At 36.7% G+C, this 26,850-nt stretch overlaps 3 protein-coding genes across 3 annotated transcripts; all 3 read left to right on the forward strand.

Annotated features, from left to right (window-relative positions):
- Positions 1-9,380: 9,380 nt before the first annotated feature.
- LOC130545698 (adhesion G-protein coupled receptor G6) lies at positions 9,381-10,496 on the forward strand. The gene is made up of 4 exons (XM_057320390.1): positions 9,381-9,618; positions 9,700-9,801; positions 9,865-10,029; positions 10,123-10,496. The coding sequence occupies exons 1-4, from the start codon at positions 9,450-9,452 to the stop codon at positions 10,254-10,256; spliced, it is 570 nt and encodes a 189-aa protein (XP_057176373.1). The 5' UTR covers positions 9,381-9,449; the 3' UTR covers positions 10,257-10,496.
- Positions 10,497-10,743: 247 nt separating this feature from the next.
- htatsf1 (HIV-1 Tat specific factor 1) lies at positions 10,744-15,864 on the forward strand. The gene is made up of 10 exons (XM_057321193.1): positions 10,744-10,816; positions 11,303-11,467; positions 11,576-11,831; positions 11,932-11,979; positions 12,122-12,276; positions 12,473-12,636; positions 12,727-12,823; positions 13,928-14,017; positions 15,038-15,175; positions 15,346-15,864. The coding sequence occupies exons 2-10, from the start codon at positions 11,303-11,305 to the stop codon at positions 15,625-15,627; spliced, it is 1,395 nt and encodes a 464-aa protein (XP_057177176.1). The 5' UTR covers positions 10,744-10,816; the 3' UTR covers positions 15,628-15,864.
- A 151-nt stretch (positions 15,865-16,015) lies between these two features.
- On the forward strand, positions 16,016-18,170 carry si:ch73-52f15.5 (uncharacterized protein LOC100150557 homolog). The gene is made up of 4 exons (XM_057321486.1): positions 16,016-16,213; positions 16,889-17,055; positions 17,180-17,536; positions 17,702-18,170. Exons 2-4 carry the CDS (start codon positions 16,890-16,892, stop codon positions 17,743-17,745), a joined length of 567 nt encoding a protein of 188 aa, XP_057177469.1. The 5' UTR covers positions 16,016-16,213; position 16,889; the 3' UTR covers positions 17,746-18,170.
- The last annotated feature ends 8,680 nt before the right edge of the window (positions 18,171-26,850 follow it).

Genomic DNA, 26,850 nt, shown 5'->3' on the forward strand with positions numbered 1-26,850 from the left:
CGTATCTGCATGTTTGTTCCTCTTACGCCTCAGGTTCTGTCAGATCTAAAAGTTTGTGGGGGAAGAAGGTTGATTTCATGCAGAAAGATTGCGGTTACTGGCTGTTGAGACCTGAGTGCTCCATTCCTCCTCTGGAGCAGTTCAGCGTGTGTGTCGATATAAAAAGGAAGATCAACAACTCAGAATGGACCGCATTCATGTACCTGAACCCCGATAAGACAGAGACAGAGCTGGCCCTGAGAGGTCATGGGTCAGAACTCAACATCTTGATGTTTGGAAGTGTGTGGTCCACACCTCCTGTGGTAACCTTGGGAAACTGGCATTCAATCTGCGTTACCTGGTCCGGGTTTATGTTGGCGCCAGACGTCTATGTGAATGGGACAGTTGTGTCTTTGACACTTAAGTCTAAATATCCTAAGTACCCGAACTGCTGTAGGCTGGCCCCTCATGGCACTCTAACTTTAGCCGTTACTCACCATTTTGTCAAGGATAAGATGGTCTTTGAGAAAGGCACTGAACTGAAAGGTAGTTTAAGTCTGTTTAGGTTGTGGGGAAGGGTACGTACACATCAGGAAATATTGGAGTTGTCCTGTACTGATGGGGATATACTGCACTGGGAGGCAAGAATTTGGAACAAAGGCCAGGACTGTGAGCCTGTGCAAGACCTTGCGTTACAGTGTGGTAAGAGATACACATTTACACAAATAAACAGTACAGATATTATTCACGCTATTGAATAACTTGTAGCATTTGTCAACAAGATAACATTCATGTATTAAAGGGACTGTTTACCCAAAAAGGAATTTCTGTCATCATTTACTCACCCTCTTGTCATTTCAAACCATTCCTTTGAAGAGATTATTTTTCTTCCGCAGAACACAAAAGCAGATGTTTTGAAGAATGTTGGTAACTGAACATTACTGGTACCCATTCACTCTTTTGTACGGACACAAAACCAATGCAAGTCAATAGGTACCGCCGTTGTTCGGTTACCAACATTCTTCAAAAGAAAATTCATATCGATGTCATTCAATTCGTAAGAAATTCATATAAGTTTGAAATGACAAGAGGTTTTGGGTGAACTATCCCCTTGAAAGCAGAGTAAAACAGAAATTGTCAAAAGTGATTAAAATGAAATAAAATTGCTCCTATAGTCGCATTTATAATTGCCTTTATATAGTTTTACCATAACATTAAATCAGAACAAACATATTTCACTTTAAATTATGGTGGTCCTGTTTATTTGAGCAAAACCAAATGGAGTGGTTTATCGAAATGTATCCTATAGGCACATTTTGTAATTTTACTGTACAACAAAAAAAAAACACATACTGTACAATTAACGTACAGTACAATAGCGGTTTTCTTAGTAATGAACTTGCTCAATTAAATCATTTCATTGGAGAATTTATAGGTATGTTTTCTCTTTTCTTTATTCACTTTTTTATTCAATACAATTTCCTCATGTTCCAGATTGGACTTTTTATGAGGTTGAAGTTGCAATTATCATTCTTCGCAAAGATGGAAACAAAACGAACATTTATGATGCTCGGGATATTGCACATCAATGGGTGAGCTACAGTATGTGATATGTCCATTTTTATTGCTGTTACCAAGACAAATTACAAATAAATGTTTTCTCTTCTCCAAGCTGAGAGATGTTTTGCCATCGCACATAAATCTGCATAAAGTTTTAGTGTCTCCGTTAAGGTAAGATGGATCTTGTTTTGTGGTCCTAGAACAAAATTTGGTGCACTTTATATAATAAGGTTGTATTTGTTAACATTAGTAAATGCATTAACATGAACCAACAATGAGCAATGTCGTTTTTCCAGCATTTATTAATCCTTGTTAATGTAACTATGTAACGTTTGATTTTAAAAATGTATTAGTAAACCCTGAAATTACTATGAAGATTAATAAATGTTGTAGAAGTAATGTTCATTGTTAGTTTATGTTAGCTAATGCATTAACTAATGTTAACAAATACAACCTTACTGTAAAGTGTTACCCAAAATGTATTTGTTTCTAAATGCACGCAGATGTTTTCTGGCAAGAATCAAGTTTTTTTCTCATGTTCTCTGTACCAACAGCTCTAACAAGCGCTCCAGTAGAACTGCAGAGGTATATCAGACCTATGATTTCAATGCAAGTTTTACAAAACACATACATTCAGAACACTAACATGATCATTGTTTTTCATTCAGCAGGGCACAAAACATTTGTGGTCCACCCATCCCGGAATCAGCCAGTGAGAATCTCTTCTTACTCTACATTACTAATTAATCTGCATTGTGCATTTTTTTCTAATTGCCTACCTTTCATGCAGCATGGGTTGTGGTATTTACCAGCCACATGCATTAATATAGCTTGATAATACATTTTGCAATAAGCACCTGCAAATTTAATAGACAGAAGACTGCTAATGTCATCTTCATGTATCTTTATAGGTTTGTTTGTAAGGCTAATCTAAATGTGTATCCCAAAGCTGATGTTGGAAAAGTGCAGGATGAAGTGTCGGGCAGCTTGGAGAAGGGTTACAGTAATACATACTGCGATCTTATCACAAACCCTGACTTCATCTTCATATACCCTCTTGGTAAATCAACTATAGAAGAAATGTGGATAGAAGGGAAAAATACACTGATTTGCCGATTTCGGATCATTTGGCATTAACTGTCAATGATCTACCAGATGAGCAAGGGACACTATACAGTGTGTATCTTTTTTTTTCATTTAGAGATGTTTTAAATCATACTCTAACTCTATAATCGAATATTTTTAGAGGATCTCTGGCCAGACCCATCATCAGCAGTCACTGGGCCAACCACAACCTTTCAGGCAACGTCTACAACAGATAGTGTTACTACTGAAAAAACAACAGCCACAAGCCCCATGATGAGAACAACTGTAACAGAAAGTTATTCCACAAGCAAAGAAGCCTCGACTACAAGTCTGTACTGTACCAGAGCCATGTGCTTTCAAATCTATCTGTAGCTTGACACCATATGGGGAAATTTATAATCATATTTTGAGTTCTCTGAAAGTATTGTTTTTTCCTTTCAACAGTTTTGACCTCCACACCATCTATAAAAACAACCCTAACAGCATCTCCTACGACAACTGAGGAAACAATTGTATCCTCAATACCAACAATGTCAAGTTCATACAGTATGTGCATCCATAATTGTCTCTAATATAATGTGTGATACATAGAAAAATATTACATTTTCTGAATGTATCTTAACTTCTTTTCCACAGTCACCACTGTACCATTTACAGAAACAACTTTTGCCGAAAGTTCCTCCACAATTGCAGAATCCACTGTTTTATCTTCCACAACCAGTCAAATATTAACAGTAACCACATGCCCTTTAATCATTTCAACGGATGGAGCAAAATCAGGTTAAACATCTCAATGTAAAATTCATTCATTCTTAAGAAACTGTGTATTTTAACACATATTTAATATAAAAAATATGTTTCTGCCCTCAGACATTTTTTTCAGAGTTGACCTCACTGTGACTATCAATGGCTTAGACTATAATCCTGAAAACATCATTCAATCCTGGGTAAGATCTCAAAAACAATGCATTAAAATATTCAAAACGTCAAACTGGATGCAATTTTTGTCTTTTTCTTTTCTCCACAGCTTAACAAAAGTTTCTCTAGTGAAGATATGTCTGTGCTGAACTTTAAACTCTTGTCCACCGTGACACATGAACAACCAAAAAGGTTAGTCAATGTTTTAATAACAAAGAGACGAAACCAAATATTCAAACTTGCATTTTTCATATGTGCTTTCAGTGTGGAAAAATATACAAAACCATCCAAAGTAGTGGAAGAGGTACGTGCTTCCATTAAATATGGTTTCTGAGAGTAAAATCACAAACACAAGTATTTCATTTACTCCCTCTTTTGCAATCTCTTGTGAGAATCTTTCACAATTTGTCTTGCAGCGTTTCCTGTTCTCAGTAACCAGGTGAGATCTTTAATAAAAGACAAATAACACAATGGTCAAAGTGTTTTTATTGTGGTTGTCTGAGGTCTTGATCTCTGCTCGTTCTCAGTCACAGCTGCATCTTTCAAACTAAGGTAACAACCTCCTTGAATATCAAGGAGACAGAAGAGCAGATTTGTAAGCTTTTAGACCAACCTTACACCAGCGGAGCAATAAGTCTGGATGCTCGACCAGAGGACATTTTAATCTTTCATATTGGTATGCACATGTTATATTTTAGACCAAAAGGCTGGTTGTTGTTTACATCAAAAATGTCTCCATATATGTCATAGGACTGTAATTTTAATAGCAACTGAGTTCTATGAAAATGACTCTTCATCTTTAGATCCAGGGTCTTGTCCTAGACACAGACATCACACCAGACAGGGGCTTTTTAACTGGCTGGAAACTGCAGCTGAGCGCACGGATGAACATTCATGCAGGGGAAACCCTGGAAAGAAGGCTAACAGAAAATGGTAAGGGCAACATATCCCTGCTCTCCCTTTTTTGCCATAAATCATCCTTATTAGTCACCCTTTATGTTTGTCACTTGGGTTTGCAAATATCTAACCAATAAAAAGTATTCAACATTTGTCAACTTTGACACACTATTTAAAAAATGTTTTTTTCTATTTCCTAAAAATGGAATGAATTTGGACATCCGATGATTCAGAAGGACAGCAGCGATATGAGACTTGAACTGAAACAGAATTTATGATAAATACCCATACCTGTCTGATTTGTAAATATTATACAATTTGAAATCCCAAACTAATACAAAAAGGAATAGTTTAAAAGCGGCAATAAAACAGCAAAATATGAATGAAAAGTGTTATGCCGTTTGCAATCTCATCTTAATCTTACAACATTGGCTCAGTCGGGATTCTCCAACCAGCAGGTTGCAATTCGGTTTGGTGCCAGTAGGAGTGTTGCTACTGCACTTTTAATCATAAAGGAATTCTGTCATTATTTATTCACCCTCATGTCAGTTAATACCTCTATGTGACTCTATCCTCCGTGAAACACAAACGTCCAGTGTTGTTTGGTTATCAATGATCTTCGAAATATCTTCTTTTCTCTTCTACAAAAAAATACAGGTTTGGAATGGCATGAGGGCGAATAAATGAATTTTCAAATTGCATTGAGAATTGCATAGCCTTTCCACATCACAGGTGCCTTTTCGGGATAATTAGACATTGAAAACAGAAAATCATATTTTAACACTCCACCATCAGAGATATTGCCCCAATCATTTCATTCAAAAAGAGGAAGCCATCTAACTTTTTATTTGAAGAGCTGCTTTAAACCAGTCAACCATTTGTATGGTCCAGATAACACCATAATTTATGCTACTGTTTGTAGGATCAATTTCATTGCAGGGGTTGATCTACAGTATGTGTGCTTTCACCGTGTACAAATTCTTTTGTGTTTTATACAACCCTACAAGGTATATACAGGTGTTAAACGTGAACTCTAACCATAAAGAGAGTTTAAAATAACCGTGTATCTTTATATATCTTAAAGCAATACAGAACTATGTGCAATAATTATTGGGAAAATCAATATAAATAATTCACGGTTTGATTGGTTTATTGATTGTACCTGACTCGCCTTCTGTCCAAACAGCATGCTGGATGGGGTTTCCAACAAAGCTCTTTGGAGATCTCCAGACTTGATGCAGTGTCATGTGGTGGTCAACAGTATGTCAGACCTAGAAGACATTACAGTTACTGCAGGTAAACTACTCAGTACTTTATATACAGTATATGCATGTACTGCATGTAGCCAGTGTATTATTATGTGACATTTTTAAACATACCACATTCATCCCCTATATAGACAACGCGGAAGATATTCTCATTATGATCGAAGACATACTGCACGAGAACACAGTTCTGAATGAGTTTGAGATCGAAACCGTGCTGAAAAAACTGTCTGATGTGATTAATGTCAGTGTCATCACTCAGCAGCTGGGAGAGGTCATTATAAACATCACATCTGACATACTGGAGTCTGAAAGCAACCTGCTTCCTTTCACCAACAGGTGTGCATTACACAAAAACATTTATGAGCTACTGTACATGTGACATTTATTTGATTTGTTTCATCACAAATTGCCAGTCAATGCTAAACTGATTTAGCATTGACATATGTTACACATATTGGTTCTGCTGTTATATGAGAAGGTTTTATGAGATTTTATACCTGTAAACAAATCTTTACCTGTGTGTACAAAGTATTCTGAACATCACAGAGGCAGTTGGAGACCAGATGTCCGGCTTCACCGGTCAGTCCAGCAGTTTAGTAGCTCCTGGATTGGCAATATCAGTGGTCAATATTGACCCAACAAATTTCCACAACCTCACATTCGGAGTTTCATCTACTAACAAAGGCAGTTACACTCAGGTGAGAACAGGTGAACTGTGCATGCATGTGTACATACTTATTCTCATAAAATCACATACACTTCACTCTCTATGCTAACCTAATATAAATTAATACAGTCTGAAACTGGGGATGGGGTTTGCAAATAATAATAATAATAATAATAATAATTAGTAGGGCTGTCACGATTATTCAATAATCGTCTCATCGCCTAAAAAAAAGCCTAAACCTTAAATATATGATGACCCAATTTTTTCCTATGTATTTCCAAGAAAAAGAGCATAGTCTTTATATTCAGAACAATATGGTCGTTTCAAAACTGAATAAAAAATGTATGAGAGTTAAAAGTCAAAGCTCTAAAACAGACAATTAATCGTCATAATCGCAATGATTTATTAGACAATTAATCGTCAGCCAAATTTCATAATCGTGACAGCCCTAATAATTAGTAGTAGTAGTGGTGGTAGTAGTAGTAGTAGAAGTACTATTAATAATAATAATTTTATGATTATTTATCTGTTTACTATTCTTGTTGATAATATAATAAATTATTATGATTATTGTTTTTACTTTATTATTATTATTAAATAACAGTATTATGATTATTTGTTTGTTTGTCATGTTTGTTATGGTTTTGTATTATTGTTATTATTAATATTATTTAAAGACTTCAATACCATTCAATCCAAGTTCATGTGCACAGAAGTAAACGTTCATTATCTGCAGAGGTGTGAAAAAAATTGAATACGTGTCAACACAACTTAAAGGTCACAGAGTAATCATGAAACTGTCACTTCTCCTGCAGGTTTATATCAACCAGGACCCTTTTGATGGTACAGTGGCCTTCATCTCGCTGCCCTCTGTAATACAAGAAAGCTTTCCCATCCTAAATCACACCAGCCCTCGCATTCAGTTTCAGTTTTATGCCGTTCCAACTCTCTTTCAGACTAAGGTAACTCCATCACGCCGTGAAAGATCTTATTTGTGCTGGTTGTTGGTGTGACGCATTATTTTGTCACACTACCTGTGTGAATTTGTCTCAGGGTGACGCAGAAGGACAACAACTGAACACTTATGTGGTGTCTGCAAGTGTAACGAATGCTACGGGCACCATCCAAAACTTAAAGGAGTATGTTGTTGTTACTCTGCACCATTTAAAGGCCAAGACAGTAAGTGGAGCTGTTAGATGCCTATGATTTAAACACTGGCAGAAATATTCCAACTGTCTTTGATTTTGACAGCATGACCAGGATGTGCAGTGTGTGTACTGGGATTTCAATAAGAATGGTATGTCACTTGAAAATATTCACTACGAATATTATTTGTTCCTTGTTCCACATTGGGTGCTGTCTCTTATAAAGATGTCCTGTTTTAGGTGGATATGGTGGATGGAATCCAAACAGATGCTGGACGTATAATGTCAGCAAAGATTACACAACCTGCCTGTGTGACCACCTGACTCATTTTGGAGTTCTGCTGGTATGTTGGGATTGTATTTGATAACCCAGTTATAGGTATTCTGAGCTTAATTTGGAATTCTGAGTAGATAACATTAAATTTGTTAAAGCAAAATATTATATAAATATATTAAAGAAATAGTTCACCAAAATTTTGGGTGAACTATTCGTTTAATATGGGTAATCATGTATTAATAAAGTATTTAATAAATTATTAATAAATTATTCTGATTAATAAATAATAATAATATTAATACTAATATTAATAAATGATAAAATTGTATAGTGCATTATACACTATACCGTTCAAAAGTTTTGAAGCAGTAACTTATTTCTTATTGATATGTAATATCTATTTTATATATTTAGCAAAATCATACTCCTGTCATTTTATCATTCTTGAGGTCTCACTCCTTTTTAAACAGCATTTTCATTTTTTATGGGCTCTTATTGACTGTTGTTCTTCATTATTTGGTCCCACTGTAGTTATCTATTTTTTTAAAAAATACAATTTTAGTTTTCTAATGAAACAAACTAAAGTATGTTGGCACAATTATATTTTAGTCTACAAAATTATTTTCTAACATACACATTTTAGTCAAGTGTTTCAAAACTTTTGAACCATATTGTATACAAGAAATCATCTGCCAAGACCATAAAAGTAAATGTTCTCGAATTTGTCTGTTAACTATTAATATTTATCTGAAATTAAGGATGTGTCCAGAACTCCCATTGATGAGAAGAATGAGAAGATCCTCACTCTCATTACTTACATGGGCTGTGGTGTGTCTTCTTGTTTTCTGGGGATCACAGTGCTAACATACACTCTCTTAGAGTAAGAGCTCTGGTGCTATAATATCTTATATATAATGATGCTATTATCATCATAAGAAGCAAGTAACTTCAATGCATTGTATTTTAAAACAGGAAACTGAGAAGAGACTACCCATCCAAAATTCTGTTAAACCTATGTCTCGCTTTACTGGGACTCAACCTGATATTCCTGCTGAACTCCTGGATCTCATCTTTTGGGATCTATGGCCTCTGCATTGCTGTGGCAATGACTTTACACTATTTCTTATTGTCATCCTTTACATGGATGGGCCTGGGAGCTGTAAATATGTACTTGGCTTTGGTCAAAGTTTTTAATGTGTATGTGCCCTCATACATCTTGAAATTCTGCCTGCTTGGATGGGGTAAGACATTTAACGAGCCTATTCAAATATTTAGAAACGTATCTCTTTATTTTTATAGAGATTTATATCCAATTCATTTACTATCCATTTACTCCTTCCACAGGTATTCCACTAATAATATGTGGCTTGGTACTGGCAGTGAAGAGAGATGCATATGGAATGATCACTTCCAGTGATTCCAAAATGACATTGGATGATTCGGATATGTTGTTAGTGATGTTCAACATTTACATGTTTGCGGATTTTTGGAAACTCGGTGGTGCCTTTAAAATATTATTAACTGTGTCTATCTTTCCTAGTTGCTGGGTGCAAAATGACATTGTGTTTTACGTGTCGGTGGTGAGCTACATAGCCCTCATACTCCTATGCAACAGCTCTATCTTCTTAGTGGTTCTGGTCCAGATACGAAACATGCAGATCAATCAGCCCGCTGGCACTCGCAGTGGTCTCTCGAAAGACCTGCGTGCAGTCGTAAGCCTTACCTTTCTGCTGGGTCTCACCTGGGCTCTGGCTTTTCTTGCCTGGGGTCCTGTCAAAGTGTTTCTTCTCTACCTGTTCTCCATACTCAATAGCCTTCAAGGTAGGAAGAAGCACAAACAATAAATTTAGGAAGAGTTTTATTATCCTTCCTGATAACAATAAATATTGTAATTTATTTCAGGATTCTTTATTTTTTTGTTCCACTGCCTCATGAAGGAAAATGTACGTAAGCAATGGAGAGTGCATTTATGCTGTGGGGTTTTCAAGCTGCAAGACTACTCTGGTAAGGCACACAATCTTAACAATGTTGCAATACACAAGCACTAACTTTTCTGATTGTTTTCAGAATGGACTCAAACAGCAATGGAGGTTACCAAGCCTAAACCCAATCCACCAAATAAGCTCCCTTTTATTGCATCTGTGAGATCCATCAAGTCTAATTCAACCCAGAGCTCATCGGTTTCCTCAGAATACAGCCAACATCAAGCGTCTATCACAGGACCCAACATGGGTAAAAAACTATGATACATCAATACAATATATTTAAGAGCTATAAATATTGGCATAATTGAAATATTTTTGTGTTTACTTTTACCTATGATAGATGTTGTATATGACAACAGTTTGGTAATACCAAGGGCCAGGACAGGACTGTTGCCTCTAGCCACAGGAAGTGGACATGATTTTTTCCCAAGGCTGACAAAGGATGGCTCAGACATAGACATTTATAATAAATAATGGTGATTGTGTGTTATCTACTACTCTATTTAGATAACTTTCAGTTTTAAAATGTTACCTGGATTTTTAAAGAGAAATGAATACCATGTTATAGAAGATCTTCACAAGAAAGTATAGTAACAAATAAGCCAAATGTTGCATCATATAACGGAAATATCTAAACAAACTATGTTGTTTTAGCAAAACATTATGTAAATACTCAGACTTGATTGATGGTCACTGTACTAAGTATGCACCTGATGAATCATATTATGGGAATATTATATCAAAATGTACTAAATAAATCACATTACTGTATGTTTATATAATACAAATATAAATAAACCCTTTATAGTAAATAAAAATATTAAAGGTCTATCCTTTCTTTGTGTGAAAATGTCTTATTTGTTTTCAAAAAAGGCCTACACTAACCTAAATCTCCCCTGATACGAGTGGAACCATAAACCGGAACTATACATGTGAATGTGACAGTTTTATTCCGGAAGATTAAACGCGTTGGACTCGCGCTTAGCCTTCGGAAGTGCAACATTTAGACGTCTTGGTGGTGCAGCAGTGCAAAGGTGGGATCTCTTTTGGATTTGTTTTCATTTTTACAAACCTTACCCTCCGCATTTAGTTCACTTCGCTCCATATATTAAAGCTATTCACCTTCAGATCAGTATAAGTATAACTGGATTAATGTGGGTCACTTCACATTAGACGGTGAATAAATAACGTAAACTGGATTTAGCCGTTAGTTTAGTCTGTTCCATCCATTCTCCAGACGTGATGTATTTATAAGTTAACTGAAAAATACTGTGGCGGATAGAGATCACATTACATTCATAGCGCACACTGAAGTCAGTAACGTTGCACGGGTTCCTCTAGGAATATGGTCCCTAACGTCTCTTCACCCATTTTACTTATTTTTAAATATTAGTATAAAAAGATCCCTTTTATGTATTTCAAATAGATATGTTCTTCAAAACTTGTCTTGTTTAGCCATACATGTTATTTATACAGCAGGGTTTTGGGCTTTCTGTTGTGTCTTGTGTCGGTTTTTGTAGATGAGCGGAGACTCGGACGGTAATAAAGAGTTTCACGAACAGCTTCGTTTGCAGCAGCTGTATGGACAGGGAGATGAAGGTAAAGATGATCCATACACCTATGTCGATCCAGAAGACGGAACCGTGTACGACTGGGACCATGAAAAGCGGGCGTGGTTTCCAAAGGTAAAGTGGTCCTCTGCCTCATTCGCAATGTTTTCATAACCTGTGTCATTGACTTGGGAAATTTACAGTATAGTGTATATTTATGTCCTTTTATTTTTTTCATTGTAGATAAATGATGACTTCATTGCAGCATATCAAGCAAATTATGGGTTCAATGAAGAAGGAGTCCCTGATCCGGCTGCTGCCATCCCACCTGCTGAATCTCTTCCTGACAAACCAGAAGAGCCCAAGAAACCAGAAGAGCCCAAGAAACCAGAAGAACCCATGAAACCAAAGGAACCCATGAAACCAGATGAACCCATGACATCAGATGAGAGTTCCGACCTGGGCAAAGCTAAAGCAGAAAAGAGAAAAGCAGATCCAGGTATGCCCAGAAGAGCCATTTGTAATTAATATTCCAATAAATCATGTTTTGTTAATAATTGTTGACAGTAATAACAATTATTATGTTTTATATTCCACAGGCTGGTTTGAAGTTGAAAAGGCTAAAAACACAAATGTCTATGTGACAGGTAAACTATTATATTATGTGTTGTTGATCATGAATTGTTATCTGGTATAGTTTTGCATCATGTTGTTAATACTGGTGTGTCTCCATCTAGTGGCCAAAATGAAAATCTACGTTTGTTTCACGCATGTATGCATTTCAACCAGGTCTTCCTCCAGACATAACTCCTGATGAATTTGTAGAGGTTATGTCCAAATGTGGAATCATCCTGCGTGATCCGATCACAGAGGAATATAAAATCAAACTCTATAAGGACAAGCAGGGGAACCAAAAAGGAGATGGACTTTGTTGCTACCTAAAGGTAAAGCATCCTAATGGTTTACTAAGACCGTGCAACACAGAACTTGCAACACAAAAGTGAATAAAACAGATTTTTTTCTTTAACTGTACCTATATTATGTAAACATATACACTTATAAAGTTTTTTTGCGTGTATTCATGTAATTTGTGGATAGCAAATTGTGGTGCCCATATTGATTGTGTGTTTTCTCTTGCAGATAGAGTCTGTGGCTCTCGCCGTGCGCCTCTTGGATGAGACAGAGATTCGTGGCTACAAACTGCACGTGGAGGAAGCGAGATTCGAGCTCAAAGGAGACTATGATGCCAGCAAGAAGAAGAAAAAGAACAAAGACTATCGCAAGAAGCTCCAGCAGCAACAAAAGTAAGAACCTTGTCAAACTGACACATTTTGTAATATTTAGGTTCTTGAGTTGCTGAATAACACGTCTATTTGTTATAATTCTGATAACAGACAGTTGGATTGGAGGCCGGAGAAGGCCGGGGAGGTTCGCAAAAGGCATGAAAAAGTTGTCATCATTCGAAACATGTTTCATCCAAGCGATTTTGAGGCAAGAGTCGAATGAAAACGCACCAATACACACAGAGCACACTGCAAATGATGTTAGGGTAAAGAAAAACAACTTAGTTGCTGACATTCAATGTCAAATGTGGGTATCAAAAAGTACCTAATGCTTTCATTTGAAAAATACCTCTTGCAAAAGCCAAATATGGTATGTATCTTTACAGCTTAGAATAAACTCAGCCTTCCGCTGGTATTTAAGATGTGTTAATTACAGGGATGCCCATAATTAGTAACAGTGTTTTAAAGCTACAACATTGTTTAGTTACTGTGTAACAACGATAAGTCTGTGCGTGTCAGAGTACACAGCAGGTCCGTCTGCATTCCTCAAGTAGGTGCAACTCGAGGTAAAGATGTGAGCAGGAATGCAGGTGTGGATCTGCAACTGAATGATCATCAAGGGCTCTCTGACTTTTAAATGTGTTAGATGAGCAAGGCTGGTGCCTAAGATTAATAAACTATGTTTGTAATTCTTTAAGACTTCTTATAAAGAATCACTGATGTAACTTTGTAAACTATATTAAAAGAGAATTTACAGTAACAGTCAAAGGTTAGACACTCCTGCTTAGACTTTACAACAATTTTTTACCTTTTTAAAGTATTTAGTCATCAAAACTATGAAATGAAGAGACATTTTTGCCGTTTTTATATACTTTAAACAAATTAGTAAGTAAAACGTTTTTTTCAAACATTAGCTTTCACCTTAAGCATAAACCTTCCGAAAGAAAGGTTTAAGATTATGAGTACTTTTTACTGGTTGTGTATTTTAGTTATTGTACAACCGCACAAAAAATGAAAAGACCGCTCCAAAAACTATTTTCTTTTTTTTATTATTTATGGGTACGTGTTTTAGTAAAATTATTATTATTTGTTATTTATTTTCAGAAATTTGGAACTGGTCAAAATGGCAAATTACATGTTTACATAAAACATGTATTTTAGGCAATAAGCCAGATTTTTTTTACCAACTTTCATGCATCTTGGTATTCTCTTCACATTGCTGTTGGGAACTTTTGTCATTCCTGAGGTTTGGTTTTGTTGGAATTCAACTGGAGTGTTTCTTTATATAATGTTTGCTTATGTCTTAATGCAGGAGGATCCTCTCGAGCTGAATGAGTACAGAGACGACCTCCGAACAGAATGCGAGAAATTCGGCCGAGCGAGGAAGGTCATCATTTTTGATGTAAGTCTGAATTAGGGATGCACCGAATCTAACATTCTTGGCCGAAGCCGAAGCCGAACACGATGTGAAACACTTGGCCGAAGGCCGAATAATACCGAACACCGAATATGGTTTTTGCATTTCTTCTATTTATTAAGCTATTTTTTTCACTATTGCACAAACTGAATAGTCAAAATTTGCTTTTAAAAATTTGTCTTGCTTTTCAATAAAATACAATACAACTTAATATAAAATTGAGCAAAACAAAATACATTAAAACAAAAAATTTAATAGCCTATATTAATTAGGCCTATAACTGACTGGTAAAAGAATGTTACTCTGTACCCCTACAACAAAACAGTTCATTAAAAAGTGTCATTCCACATTAGGCCTATAAACTAAAAATACGAATAAACTAAAACTGTTGGATTATTATAGGCTACATTGCAAAATGATTTGAGAAAAAAAAACATCCAATGCAAGCAATTCTGACTGATGCTGACTGACAACCATCAGTTCACGTCTCTCCTCCAAACTCCGCCCACAGAAGCTGACTGTTCTCTGGTGCACTCGTGGCCGGGATGCACAGAACATACTTTGACAAGTTGTTTAGTACAGGGAACTGTGTGCACGCGACCACTGTATGATGTCAAAGGATGTCGCGAGCGGCGGGGCTACTGTCAGACAGCCCGCTCCCGTCTGAAGTAGCCACAAGTTACCGACCGGTAAAGACGCTTTCATTCGGAAATTTACTTCCGTGCGGCAAGTCCCGTGCTGTGTCTTTCTCTGACACCTTAAAATGCTCCACACACACTGCCAAAATGTTTTCGGCAGTAATAAAGCGCACCTCATCCCTAGTCTGAATGCATCTCCATCTCTGTATCCATCATGCATTTCGATCCTTGCCTTTTTCTTTTTTGGCTGTGCACCAAAATTATTCTAACTATTATATTTACACAATTAGATTTACTTCAACAGTCATCGAAGTGTCTCTTTTGCCATGTTTGCTTATGTTCTCCACATCTTTCCATTGGGAATCAGAGGCACCCTGATGGAGTGGCCTCCGTTGCTTTTAAAGAAACTGAAGAGGCGGATGCGTGTGTGGCAGCCCTGAATGGACGCTGGTTTGGAGGGAGGCAGCTATCAGCACAGCTGTGGGATGGTGTTACTGACTACCAGGTAAAAAACGGTGACCAAGTGTTATATTTAATCAAATAGATTACACAAAAATGTAAGTAAACCTTAAATTTTAGCTATGGTATGGCTTTAGAACTTACAGTTGAAAATACAGTGTTTAGGTCACATGGACTTAATACAACCAAGAAAAACTTTTGTTTCTGGTCATCCAGGTTGAAGAAACATCACGAGAGCGAGAAGAGAGATTGAAGGGCTGGTCCACTTTCCTGGGTGTCGAGAATGCCGCAGCAGACTCTTCCAAGGGAGGAACACATAGTGCAGAAAATCAAAACACCACCACACAAGATATAGAAGAACAGGCCCAACAGGAGGAGCAGAAGGAAGAACACAAGGGAGAACAACGGGAGGGGGGTGAGAAAGAGAAGGGGGATACGGAAGGAGGAATGGCATCAACCGACAGCAGTTTAGCAGGAAGTGACGATGAGGATGTGTAGAAACAAGTGAAAATGTCCCACCCTTAAAAACACTCAACACATGTGTTGTCTGCTGTGTTTTGCATTTGATTCCTTATCGCTCATGATATGTGTGTGTGTTTCAACATATCAAAATCTGGTGATTTGGAAGGAAAATGGAAACATTTGACTGTACATAGTAATTTGGTTTCCTCATTTATGCATATGCATTTCAGTGTCTTAACATCTGTTAATAATTTTATAATAAAAACATTTTGTGCCCATATAATTGTTTTGTGCGTTCATGATCCATATTGGGAAAGAGACAAATTGATATGAATGAAGAAAGCAGAGTTTCCATCAAAAGTCTGTGTGATGTTATCTGATTAAGATTACCTTGTTCAACTTGTTCAGGTGCATTTTTTAGAGTGCAAGTAAGGAAGTACATAATCTTTCGCGCTCATTATCACATTGGGTTTGTTTTAGTTTCACGTTCGCATAATGGATGTGTTGTGATTCGGTTCGGCCGAGCAGCGTGCGGAACATGTCGGAGATTTGATGTCCTGTGAATGTCGCAAAAGTGCAGTCTTTATACGAGGGGTCCGCAGCGACTGTAGCTACAACAAACGTGGGTTTCATCTTTGTCGTTTTTACAGTAGCTCATTTTTAAACGAACAGTTTCTTAGTGAAGCTTTTCAGGTTGTGATTGATTTGGTGCTCTTTTTTTTTTTTTACGTGTTATGTGATTTGTAAAGTGATTATTTCTAAGATTGCTGACAAGCTATCGTCTTAAAAGTGCGTCATGTCGAGATACTCTAATGCGTTTTAGAACTATGTGAGAGTTAGCCCAATACAATTTAAAAGTTTTACAAACTTTTGTCAAATTGAGAAATTATCACAAGTTTCTTATAGAACTTAATGTTTTATTGTATTCCTACAAATATCCACCACATATCACTTGTTTACTTGGTAAACAAGGGTAAAAATGTTGCCAAAGTAAATGAAATACATTGAGAAAATGAAAAGGGAAAACGTTGGCTTTTATTCCCCTAAGGAACATTAATAATGTTTATTCATATTTTTTTATGGTGGGTAAACCACAGTAACCACAGACTATGGTTTTACTACAGTTGCTATACTTGTAGTATTGTATTTGTAGTAAAACTATAGTCAAGTGGAGTGTTGCATCATTAAAATGTGATTTTTGAAATGCTCTATAAATCTATATGTATTTCACATGTACAATACTGTATGTATTATGCAAAGTGCTATACAAGTAAAAATGACTCAATGTCTAAATTAGGATGATGGAAGAGGAGAAGTCTAAAGATCCTCCTCAGCTTTTCACTTACTATCAAGGCGATATCAACACTGCCGTGGATGAGCACTTCTTCCGTGCCCTGAACAAGGCCACCATACCAAAAGACTTGAGCACTAAAGCTAAAGACAGCAAACGGACCTTCAAATCTGGTGTGCTTTATCTTATTAATCTTCTGAACAACATCTTCAACTTTAATTTTTTTTGTCTGTCTGATGTAATCCTTTTAGTGATGTTTTCTGTTGGTCATTTAATCAAGGGATTTCCGTATTACAGATCTCCCCCAATCATCATGGGCATACCCCTACAACCCCTCAAAGCTGTCCCAGCTGACACCCGTAGACAATGCACCTCCATCCCAGGGGGTTATTATGAATCCCCCAGGATCATCATCACTCTGGCCTTCTTCATCCAGACAGGGTACAGCCTTTGAACTTCCTCAAATTCTGTACCCACAGCCCACTGCTCCTCAGAGCAGCCCCAACTCTTACCTGAATCTCTTACAAATGGATCGGCCCGCAGGAGGCATCATGATCTCTCCCTACTCAAAAGTAGATGCCAGGCCAGAGTGGAATGCTGGCACAGCCTATAAAGACATAGGCCTACCTGGAAGCAGAATGGGCCTTGATTCAGGTTCTCTAAAATATGCCACTGTTAACTATACTTTTAATTTTGTTAATTAGAAAGTAAAGTATAATGCATGTGGATAGAAGTTCTGCTAATTTCGAATGTGACTTGCATTAGTAAAATTAATGGACAAGATTTTCGATTGTAATGTGGTCACCTTGTGTTTTGCAGGTGTGCCTGTCACAGATACCAATAAAGATTTGTACTGGTATTGAAGAGGCTCAAGAGATTACATCAAGAAATGCCAATCTTGAGCATCAACATTGAGCATTCTTATATTACCTGAACTAATGCATTGATTTTGGACTGCTTTTACAGTGACTCACACCATAACATTCATATTATTGTCAGAAATTCCTTACAGATGAATTATAGTTAATTACTTCTTTTAGTCATAAGTGTCTTAAATAATCTATCTTTAAATTTAAAGCATAATAACATATAAGGGATTTTAAATAGTTCACTTCTCAATGTTTGATGGGTGAATGGGGAAGTAAAACCTATTTATATCCGGAGATACACAATGCCAAAGACAATGTCTTTGCATTTGAACATAGTTTTAATAAACGTGTTGTATATAAAGTTCTGTTTTAAAATAAAATAATTTTGCTGGAGACGTCATTGTCTCTGTGTAAGAGGTTTTGTGATGTTATTGTTTGACATGGCAAAATTTGTACAGGTGTCCTGAACTGGGCTTGTTTATTGTTTTATACTGTTGTCTGAGGTCTACTTATGACGTTCGCGTGGTTTTTACATTCGAAAACATCAAAATCAATAAGTAATATTAAATAAGTAAAAATAATCCAGCGCCTTGTTCACAAATGAATCCATGGTGAAATGACGCGAACAAATGCTCAATGTTTCACCCACGTGAGCAGGAACGTACTTAAAAATAAACTTAAACCACGCATTCCTAATATCAGAATCCGAATATGACACGGGGCTAGCCACCCTCGAGAGCCCTTCGCTAAAGTGACAGAGTTGCCAGATCTTCACAGAAAAAATAAACCTTAAAATGCAAATTGTTTATATATTTTATAAGACCAAAAATTCTTAAAATCATTTATTAAGACCTAAGTGCCGAGGCTTTTTGATCTAAGACCAAACGACAAGCATAACAGCGCTTATTAATAACAAACATGGCAACACAGTAAAAGAGAGCTACGTGTGATGGAGCCTTCCGAGCATAAACACAACACAGCGCATATCAGCAGTTTTGTTTAAACTGACGGACAAAACGAATATTTAGCCGAAAAATATGTCGCTATGGTTACCAGTTTTTCGATCATCACAAATGCGGAAGTGTGTACTATGTGTGGCTTAAGTCATTCGCGAACTAGTGGGCGGGGCTAGAGAAGTAGTCGTTGATATTTTTCTGTGGAGGCGGTGTTCAACCTAGATATGTGCATTCCACAGGACCTGGCGTTCACTGAGACTGGTGTCAATAACAGTTGTAATTTCAGTAACAAGGCGTTTTTAGTTCTGACACTTACAGGATGTTCGCTTGAATACGATTCCCTCCTATACAACAAAATCTCGGGTTAAAATTGTGGTTTTAATTCATGGCTCCTTTAATGCAAATGCAATTTGTAAATGCACAGTAATGAGCACAATACACAGAAGTTCAAACATATCACTGTTATTTTTCTGAAACCTTGTATCTCCATATTTTGTCATTTTGATTTTTTGTCATAAATCATTATTGTTAGTTTTGTAAATACAGTATCTAGCTAATAAAAAGTAGGCTAATAAATGCTTGTAAACTTTGACAACACATTATTTAATGAGTTAAAAAGTACAGTGTTTTTCCATTTCCTGATAAACAGCGAATTTGGAGAAGTTTTGGAAGGACAGTGACCATATTAAAAATGTTGTTGTACAGAAAATGAATGACCGCACCAAAAAAAGTTCAAAAAATGTTTTGGTGTTTAGAGGCAAATACAATGTTGTTGTTGTTTTAAATTTACGGATAGCAGGCAATAAACCACAGGACTATAAGGCGTATTTTTACTTTTGACAGTAAATTCCCTCAAGTGTACTTGTTTGGGCATAAACCGTCAGATTAATTCACAGCTAAACTAGTGGACAATAGAGCCCTCTTGTGGCCAAATGACGCAAATGCATATGTTAGTCTAGTGAAACATGTGAGGTTGTATGTCATCTGCCTCTTTATTTTCTGCCTGCTTTTGCCTCTTCTTATGGTCTTCTGAAAGGTTTCTCATTGCCATGGTGAGGGAGCAGTAAAAAGTGGAGAGAGAGAGAGAGTTTGTTTGCATGCCATAAATTAAGCATTTTTTTGCTGCTGTCAAGAAGTCTTTGCTTTATCTGAGTCATCTTAAATTGCACAGCTGCAATAGAGCATCATTCGATTTTATACTGCTCTTCAAATGTCTTTTCGTTTCACAGGTTGCTTAGATGAATTAGACAGCTGCACATAGGAGGGAAATACATGTGCTGGTGATGATGGTTTCCATGGTGTTCTGTTACCTGTTCTGCTAGATGCCGTATGGGGTCATGGCATTGCTTGGCACTTTCAGTGTGATGTCTTCCATATTTGCTGTCTTGATCCCCATCATTTATGTTCTTTCCAATAATCAGGTATATGCTAACTGGGGTATGCCAGTTAACTGGGGTATTGATATGCATGTGTTTATCTATTTTTGAGCCATTGTGGCAGGAAGTGTATATTCAATTTTTATTATTATTAACATTTTGGGGAAAAAAGCAATGAATGGCTTACTTTCAAATTAGGGTTTCACTACATGTTTTTGACAGCAGGTGTCAGTATTTGTTCAAACTTAAAACAATCTGATTTGGGCTTGACAACATCCGAAGGGGTTTTCCTGGGGTGGGGTTTGTGCAGGTTGCCGACTGTAGGAACCAAAATGTAGAAACCATATGTGACCCTGGACAACAAAACCAGTCTTATGGGTCAATTTTTCGAAATTGAGATTTTTACATAATCTGAATAAATAATATTTATATAGATGTATGAGTTGTTAAAACAGGACAATATCTGGCTGAGATAACCGTTTAAAACTCAGGAATCTAAGAGTGCAAAAAAATCTAAATATTGAGAAAATTGTTGTTGAAGTTGTTAATCAGGGGCACTGTGGCAGACCATCCACTCACAAAAATAAAGTTTTTATACATTTAAGGTAGGAAATTTACAAAATATCTTCATGGAACATGATTTTTACTTGATGATTTTTGGCATAAAAGAAAAATCGTTCATTTTGACCCATACAATGTTGTTTTGTCTTTTACTAAAAATGTTCCCGTGCTACTTAAGACTGGTTTTGTGATCCAGGGTCACATATTATGAACAATACGCCTTAATTTTCTTTATGTAACGTTATATTGTATCTGGTAGAGAGTTTCTTAACTCAGCCTATTTTAGGCTTAGTGATTCACTAATCATAAACAAAGCAGCTGTACTGCCGTTTTGGCCGGGAGTCTCCCACTGCCCATTTGTCCTCACAGGTCAACTTTGGTAAGCGAAATTGAACGAGAGCCGAAGTGGAGTAGAGAGGATTCACCGCTAAAAATCTTTCCCTTATTACACCGCTAAAGGTCCGCATATTCCACTCCGCGTTTTCCATTTAACGCTCGCTCCTCAAAGTCCGCTCACTGGAAACAACAGTTCCATCGACAGGTAGATGCAGTAGGGTCTACATTACAGCTAGTGCTTGATCTGCAGAAGTAATATTCTCGTAGTTTTTAAAGCATAGTCTGTCGTAATGTATTGTTTTTGCTCTTGGTCTACTGTAACGGTATTTTTGGAAGTCTGCCTGAAACTATCATCTTTTAACACCACATAAGCTGTTGTTGTTACACGTGTTATGAAAAGAGTGTTGTGTTCTGCAGACAACTCTGAATAAAAACAGGTAATATAGAGTTTATTTCTATTTCCCGTGCTGTGGCCATAAGCGCTTCTTGTAAATAATAACTACAATATGCAAACACTGATAACGTTAAATCCATCCATCCATGTAAATAAAAAAAAACATTCTGCTAAACAGTTATTATAGTTTTGATTTTAGTTTTATTAATACTTTAAATTAGCTTTTATTTTTAGATTTTTCGTTTTTGTGTAAATTTGAGCAATTTTGGTATATGCTTTTCATTTTATAATTTATTGGTTTATTTTTAATGTTGATATATAAGATTAGGATGAGATACATTATCCCAAATGTTCCCAAGAATGTGCAAATCCAGAGAAATACCTATTTAAAATAATGGCCCGTCCCTTGTCTCCCTTGTATTTGTCGCATATCAGTGACTTAATATCCGGTGCTCCGCACTACCCTTAGTTTCCGGTGAAGAAACTACCGCAACACGCAAATGCGGAAGTGGTTATACAGCATCTGGGACGCAGCATCTGTTGTTCTGTTATTATGGATCACTATTACTTTGGCGAGTGAAGGAAACCTTAAAAAGTGTAAACGTAGGCCAAACGAGGCAAGCAGGCTTATGGACAAACGAAGAAATAAAACAAGGATTAATATCGGCGTGGCATTTTCTAAATGGAGAGAGCTTTGCGTTACATTCCATGTTTCTTGCAAGCTAATTCATTACGATGACTTAAAATAAAATTTATTCATTACCTCGTCCGTGAACATGATGGGCGATCTCCATACGCCTCTGGATGGTGAAAACGACATGTCCCATAATTCCGCTCTCCTACATAACGTCATTTAGCTTCGCCTTTTGTTGTTGTTTCGAAAGTGCGCCATCTAGCGGTCCAAATATTCCATATTGTGGCTTTAATGCAGCCTCTTCATGAATCCTCTATAAAAGCACATATGACATATAAATCACTGAGATGGTGTCTGTGTGATCAAAATGTGTGCCATGAATGACTGTATTAATGAATGAATGGATGAGTTACACCACTTGCGGTTTAAAAGGGGGAGGAGATCGAAATAAACTCTGGGTTTACCAAAGAAAACCTGCTCCCGACCAGGTTAGGTTCAAAGAGTAAGTTACTATGGTTACTGACTCTGAGAATAAGTTACCTCTCTTTTAGAAACGGGCTTGAGTTACCCCGCTTTCTCGGGTTTGACATACCTCACATTCTGAAACGGAAAACCCAGAGTTTCCCTCATTTCAGGGTTAATATACTCAGAGTTTTCACTAAACCTCCTTTCTGAAACGGGCCCCAGGAACGTTTTCAAAGTTAGAATTTTAGTAAACTGTAATAACCCTGCTGCTACCTGATAAGCAAAGTTGAAAGACCCTGAACTACGGGACGCGTGAAGGGGCAAACTGCTCGTACTTTTTAAAACCGCGTTTAGATGTATTTCATTTCTGACGTTGAGATCTATGGCAAAATGTAAATATTAAATTAAAATGATACCTTGTAGATTCACGGCCATGTGAGCTGCATTACAGTCTGTCTTATTATTCTGAATAAATATATTGATTTACATTTAAGAATTTGACGTGAAAATTATGTTATGTTGTGATATAAGTAATTAACATCTCCCGGGAATAAGTAACAAACAGAATGGTTATGACAGAGACCATTACAAATATTAGAATTGCTATGGTGAGAGTTCCATTCAAGGCCATTTGAGGCATTTCTAAAACATGCAAGATTTCCTCAAATATTTATGAGGAACGGACCAAAATATTTGCCTTGCAAGTTTGTATAGCAACTTCAACTAACGTTATTCAACAAAGCCTGTTCCATGAGTTACCATATGTAGTCCTAAGTAATGTTTACATAGTAGGCCTATTTTACTCAGTTGTTTTGATTGTTGAATGTTACTGTTGAATCTTGTGTGCATTAGACTTGTTTGTTAAATGACTGTTGTTATTATTATTGGCTTAAAATCAGATAACACTTGAGAGCCATACAGCCAGATTGAGATAATTCCAAACGCTTCCCAAACTAATAATGGTTTGTCAGGATAGATGGTGGAGTGGAGGATCTATGATTAGCCGAGGCTGATTAAGTTCACAGGAAATATGTGTGGAAGGCTTTCATTTATAGTGCTCCTTGTTCTCATCACAGAGTGACTGGCTCCTAAATTGGCTTGTACCTGACAGAGATAGAGCTGCATATCACACTCTCTAATGAGCCAGCAAAGCAGTCGATGAGAAAAGAGGCTCAACTCCAAGAATCACACGTTGGTCTCGAAAATCCATCTGGATACGATGACGTTTGGAATGTACATTTTAGATCCATTACTTTCAAGTCTTTGTGTTAATTAGATTACATTGACAATATGCATATTTATGCTATGTTGTTGTGTTTGTCTTAAAAAAAATTTAAAAGGAAGAAATGATAAAGTTGACTCACAAAGATGGCACAAAATATTTCTTTGCTAGGATCATGGTGGAATAACAAATCATGGTTTTGCACAAATTTGTGGTGTCCAGTTGAGTGGATTACATTTACATTTAGTCATTTAGACGTTTTTAAAATGAAGAGATTCTGATGTTTTTAGTCATCTTTCTATTCAGAATCAGATTATAATCTTCCAGACACTCATTTTTTTAGTATTGCTAATATATTGTTTGTCATATTAAATTTTTTTATTCACACTTGCTTTATGGGACTATGAATTTAACAGTTGGGCAATTCTATGCAAATGTAAATCTTAGATGAAAAAAACGATTTATTTTCTGATAGGTCAGATGTCGATATCTGGTGGCTCAAATAGCCATGTGAAGTTTAAAGCTTTTTTGTGTGTTTTAAAGCGTAGTTTTCCATGGTCAGGTAAATGAATTGTCAATTCCAGTTCCATGGTCCATATTCCTCATAAATGGGAACATCGAAATTAAAATAAAAGAACTATTTTGTGATTAATGAAGGGCCATTCCTGCTACTTTTGGGTATTATTGCTTCTGATTTGTACATTTTATTTCACAGAAATCCTGCGAAGTATGTTGTCTCTCAAGATTGTGCATCCTTTTTGTCACATTCATAACAAAAAAATGCATAGACTGAGTTTTCTGATGTCTGAAATCGAAGAAATAAAACCCAGATTCGTTATATTGGTAAATACATTATCTGAGAATTTGAATTTCAAGTTTTGACTAAAAATGTAACATCCATAATGCTGGAGTTGCCTAAACCTTACAGACCATTATTTTCACAATTAGTAACGTTAATGTACATCTTATGAAAAATAGTGCCATCTTTTCTGTGATTTCTTTTTTCTATATCCTTTGTCTCTACGGTCCGTACTACTATGTATTTACTGTACAGCTTTTGCAATAATGCAAAATTGTGAAAGCGCTATAGAAATAATTGTGAATTTAATTTAATTAAATGATTTGTATGCTCATTATTAAGATAATAAGGTAACAACAAAACAAGTTGACAATGTGTGGATATATACAGTATAGTACATGTACTGTATGGATTTTTTGTATCTTGTATCACAATTTTGCTTGTTTGAATAATAACCTTTACATCATTTCTTTGTATTTATTTAAACCAGCCAAAACATCATTATAGCTTATATGTTGCATATCGTCCAGCTGTGCATCTGTACATAAACAAATGACAAGAACTGAATACAGACCCAATGGTCACTGGTTTCCCCCCTAACATCTCACTTTCAATACATCACAGTGCAGTCATTGAATTTTCCAAATCCATAAAATATAGTGAGTGATTTGTGTATTATACTGCTTCCTGTCATCTATGTCCTAAAGTTGATTGTCACAAATCTCATGAGCCTCGTTATTGTTAATCACACAGGGTGAGGCAAAGGTTCATTTGCTTGATTACCAATAGACATTAATTTAGTCTGTCACTGTAGATAATCTATGCTTGCATATTTCTTTCACATCACAGTGGTAAACACAGCTTCAGCCGTGATGCATGGGCCGCATATAATTGCGAACCGCCGACCGCAATCCTGTGGTTTAATGATTAGAAGGCGCCTGTCTATATTCTTTGAAAACAGCTGGGGATTACATCCTCTGGCTTTGGGCTCAGTTTAACTGCCCTCTATATCCACCTTTCCGTTTTGTATTTCTAGTCTCATGTTTGCTTTGCTCTCATTCCGAAAGAATGGCCTCATCAAACTGTCATTTTTGCTCTAGACATCCGTCTTATTCTTGAACCCTGGCTGTTTACGGATCGATTAGGGTGAAATGAGTGCCAGAGCTGTGATCGCATACGCACATCAGCGCTCAAACCGTGAGTCTGAAAAATCTATAAAACGCTGACAGTTTTATGGATGTGTCCTTGGTTAACCAGTATGATTAGGATTATTTCTGTGTTGTATGGGCGGATTTTAATTAAGGTGCACAATACATTGTATTACACCTTTTAAGATGCATTGAAAAACAACCCGGATGCCAAAGGTGTATAGGGCATACATTTTTAACCTGGTCCGTCCACTTATGAGGTAGAAGCTTCAAGATTCTCTCTATGGACTGACTCAATACAAAATTTCACTTGCCACATGATGGCACAGACTAAAATGACTTGCAATTTCTCCGGCCTCAGTAATGACTAACCTAATGTAAATATTGTCACAGAGATGTATGCACATCCTGCATCAACCAAGCTATATATGATTGGTCTGTCTCTTGTTTGAAAGAGTCCCCATAACCATTGAAAGCACATCATCCCAGATGCCATGGAAACCGGTGATTGTACAGGCTGTCAGCTCCGCCTTTCTTCTGCACTTCATCAACATCGGAGCCTTCAAAGCGGCACTCGTTGATCAAGCACGGCAAAACAGATGGGAACTTCACGCTGTAATCTGTTCTCCGTCATACTGTTGTACTGTACATGTAAACACAGATTAGACACTATGTAGACTGAGCTTGCAAATTATGTTAGAACTCATATGAGAACTTTGCATTTCACGCTGTAGCCAAGGAAATAAATCCACTATCAGTGCTCAATGAACTGTGCCTCTCTCATCAATCGCCCAGATTTACCATATCATTTCAGGTTAGCCTCATCGATTTGCCGTGTTGTGACCGTGCATGACAAAGCAGGAGTCTGTGTTGTACGTGCGCTCCACCCCATACGCGCCATTGTCTGGTCTTTCTTCATCAGCTGCCTTATTTTCATTTATTGCAGCACAGAGCACAATTTCCTGAGCGCTGCGTCTCAAATCAGATTTTAAAACAACAACATCAGCACCGAGCTGTCCATCATAACTTCACTTATCCGTCTCATTTCCGTTCTTCTGTATCTACACATCTCTCGTCTCACATCACTCTTTCATAGTCTTCACCACCATCTGGCTACTAACCAGGTGATGTCACATCATCTTTATCATGTGGTGCTTTTTTTATAATTAGAATGTTAATGAATGTGAAGTTTTTAGCAAGGTGCAAAA

The sequence above is a fragment of the Triplophysa rosa genome, linkage group LG22 (assembly GCF_024868665.1).
Source record: "Triplophysa rosa linkage group LG22, Trosa_1v2, whole genome shotgun sequence".
In the NCBI taxonomy this organism is placed as follows: Eukaryota; Metazoa; Chordata; class Actinopteri; order Cypriniformes; family Nemacheilidae; genus Triplophysa; species Triplophysa rosa.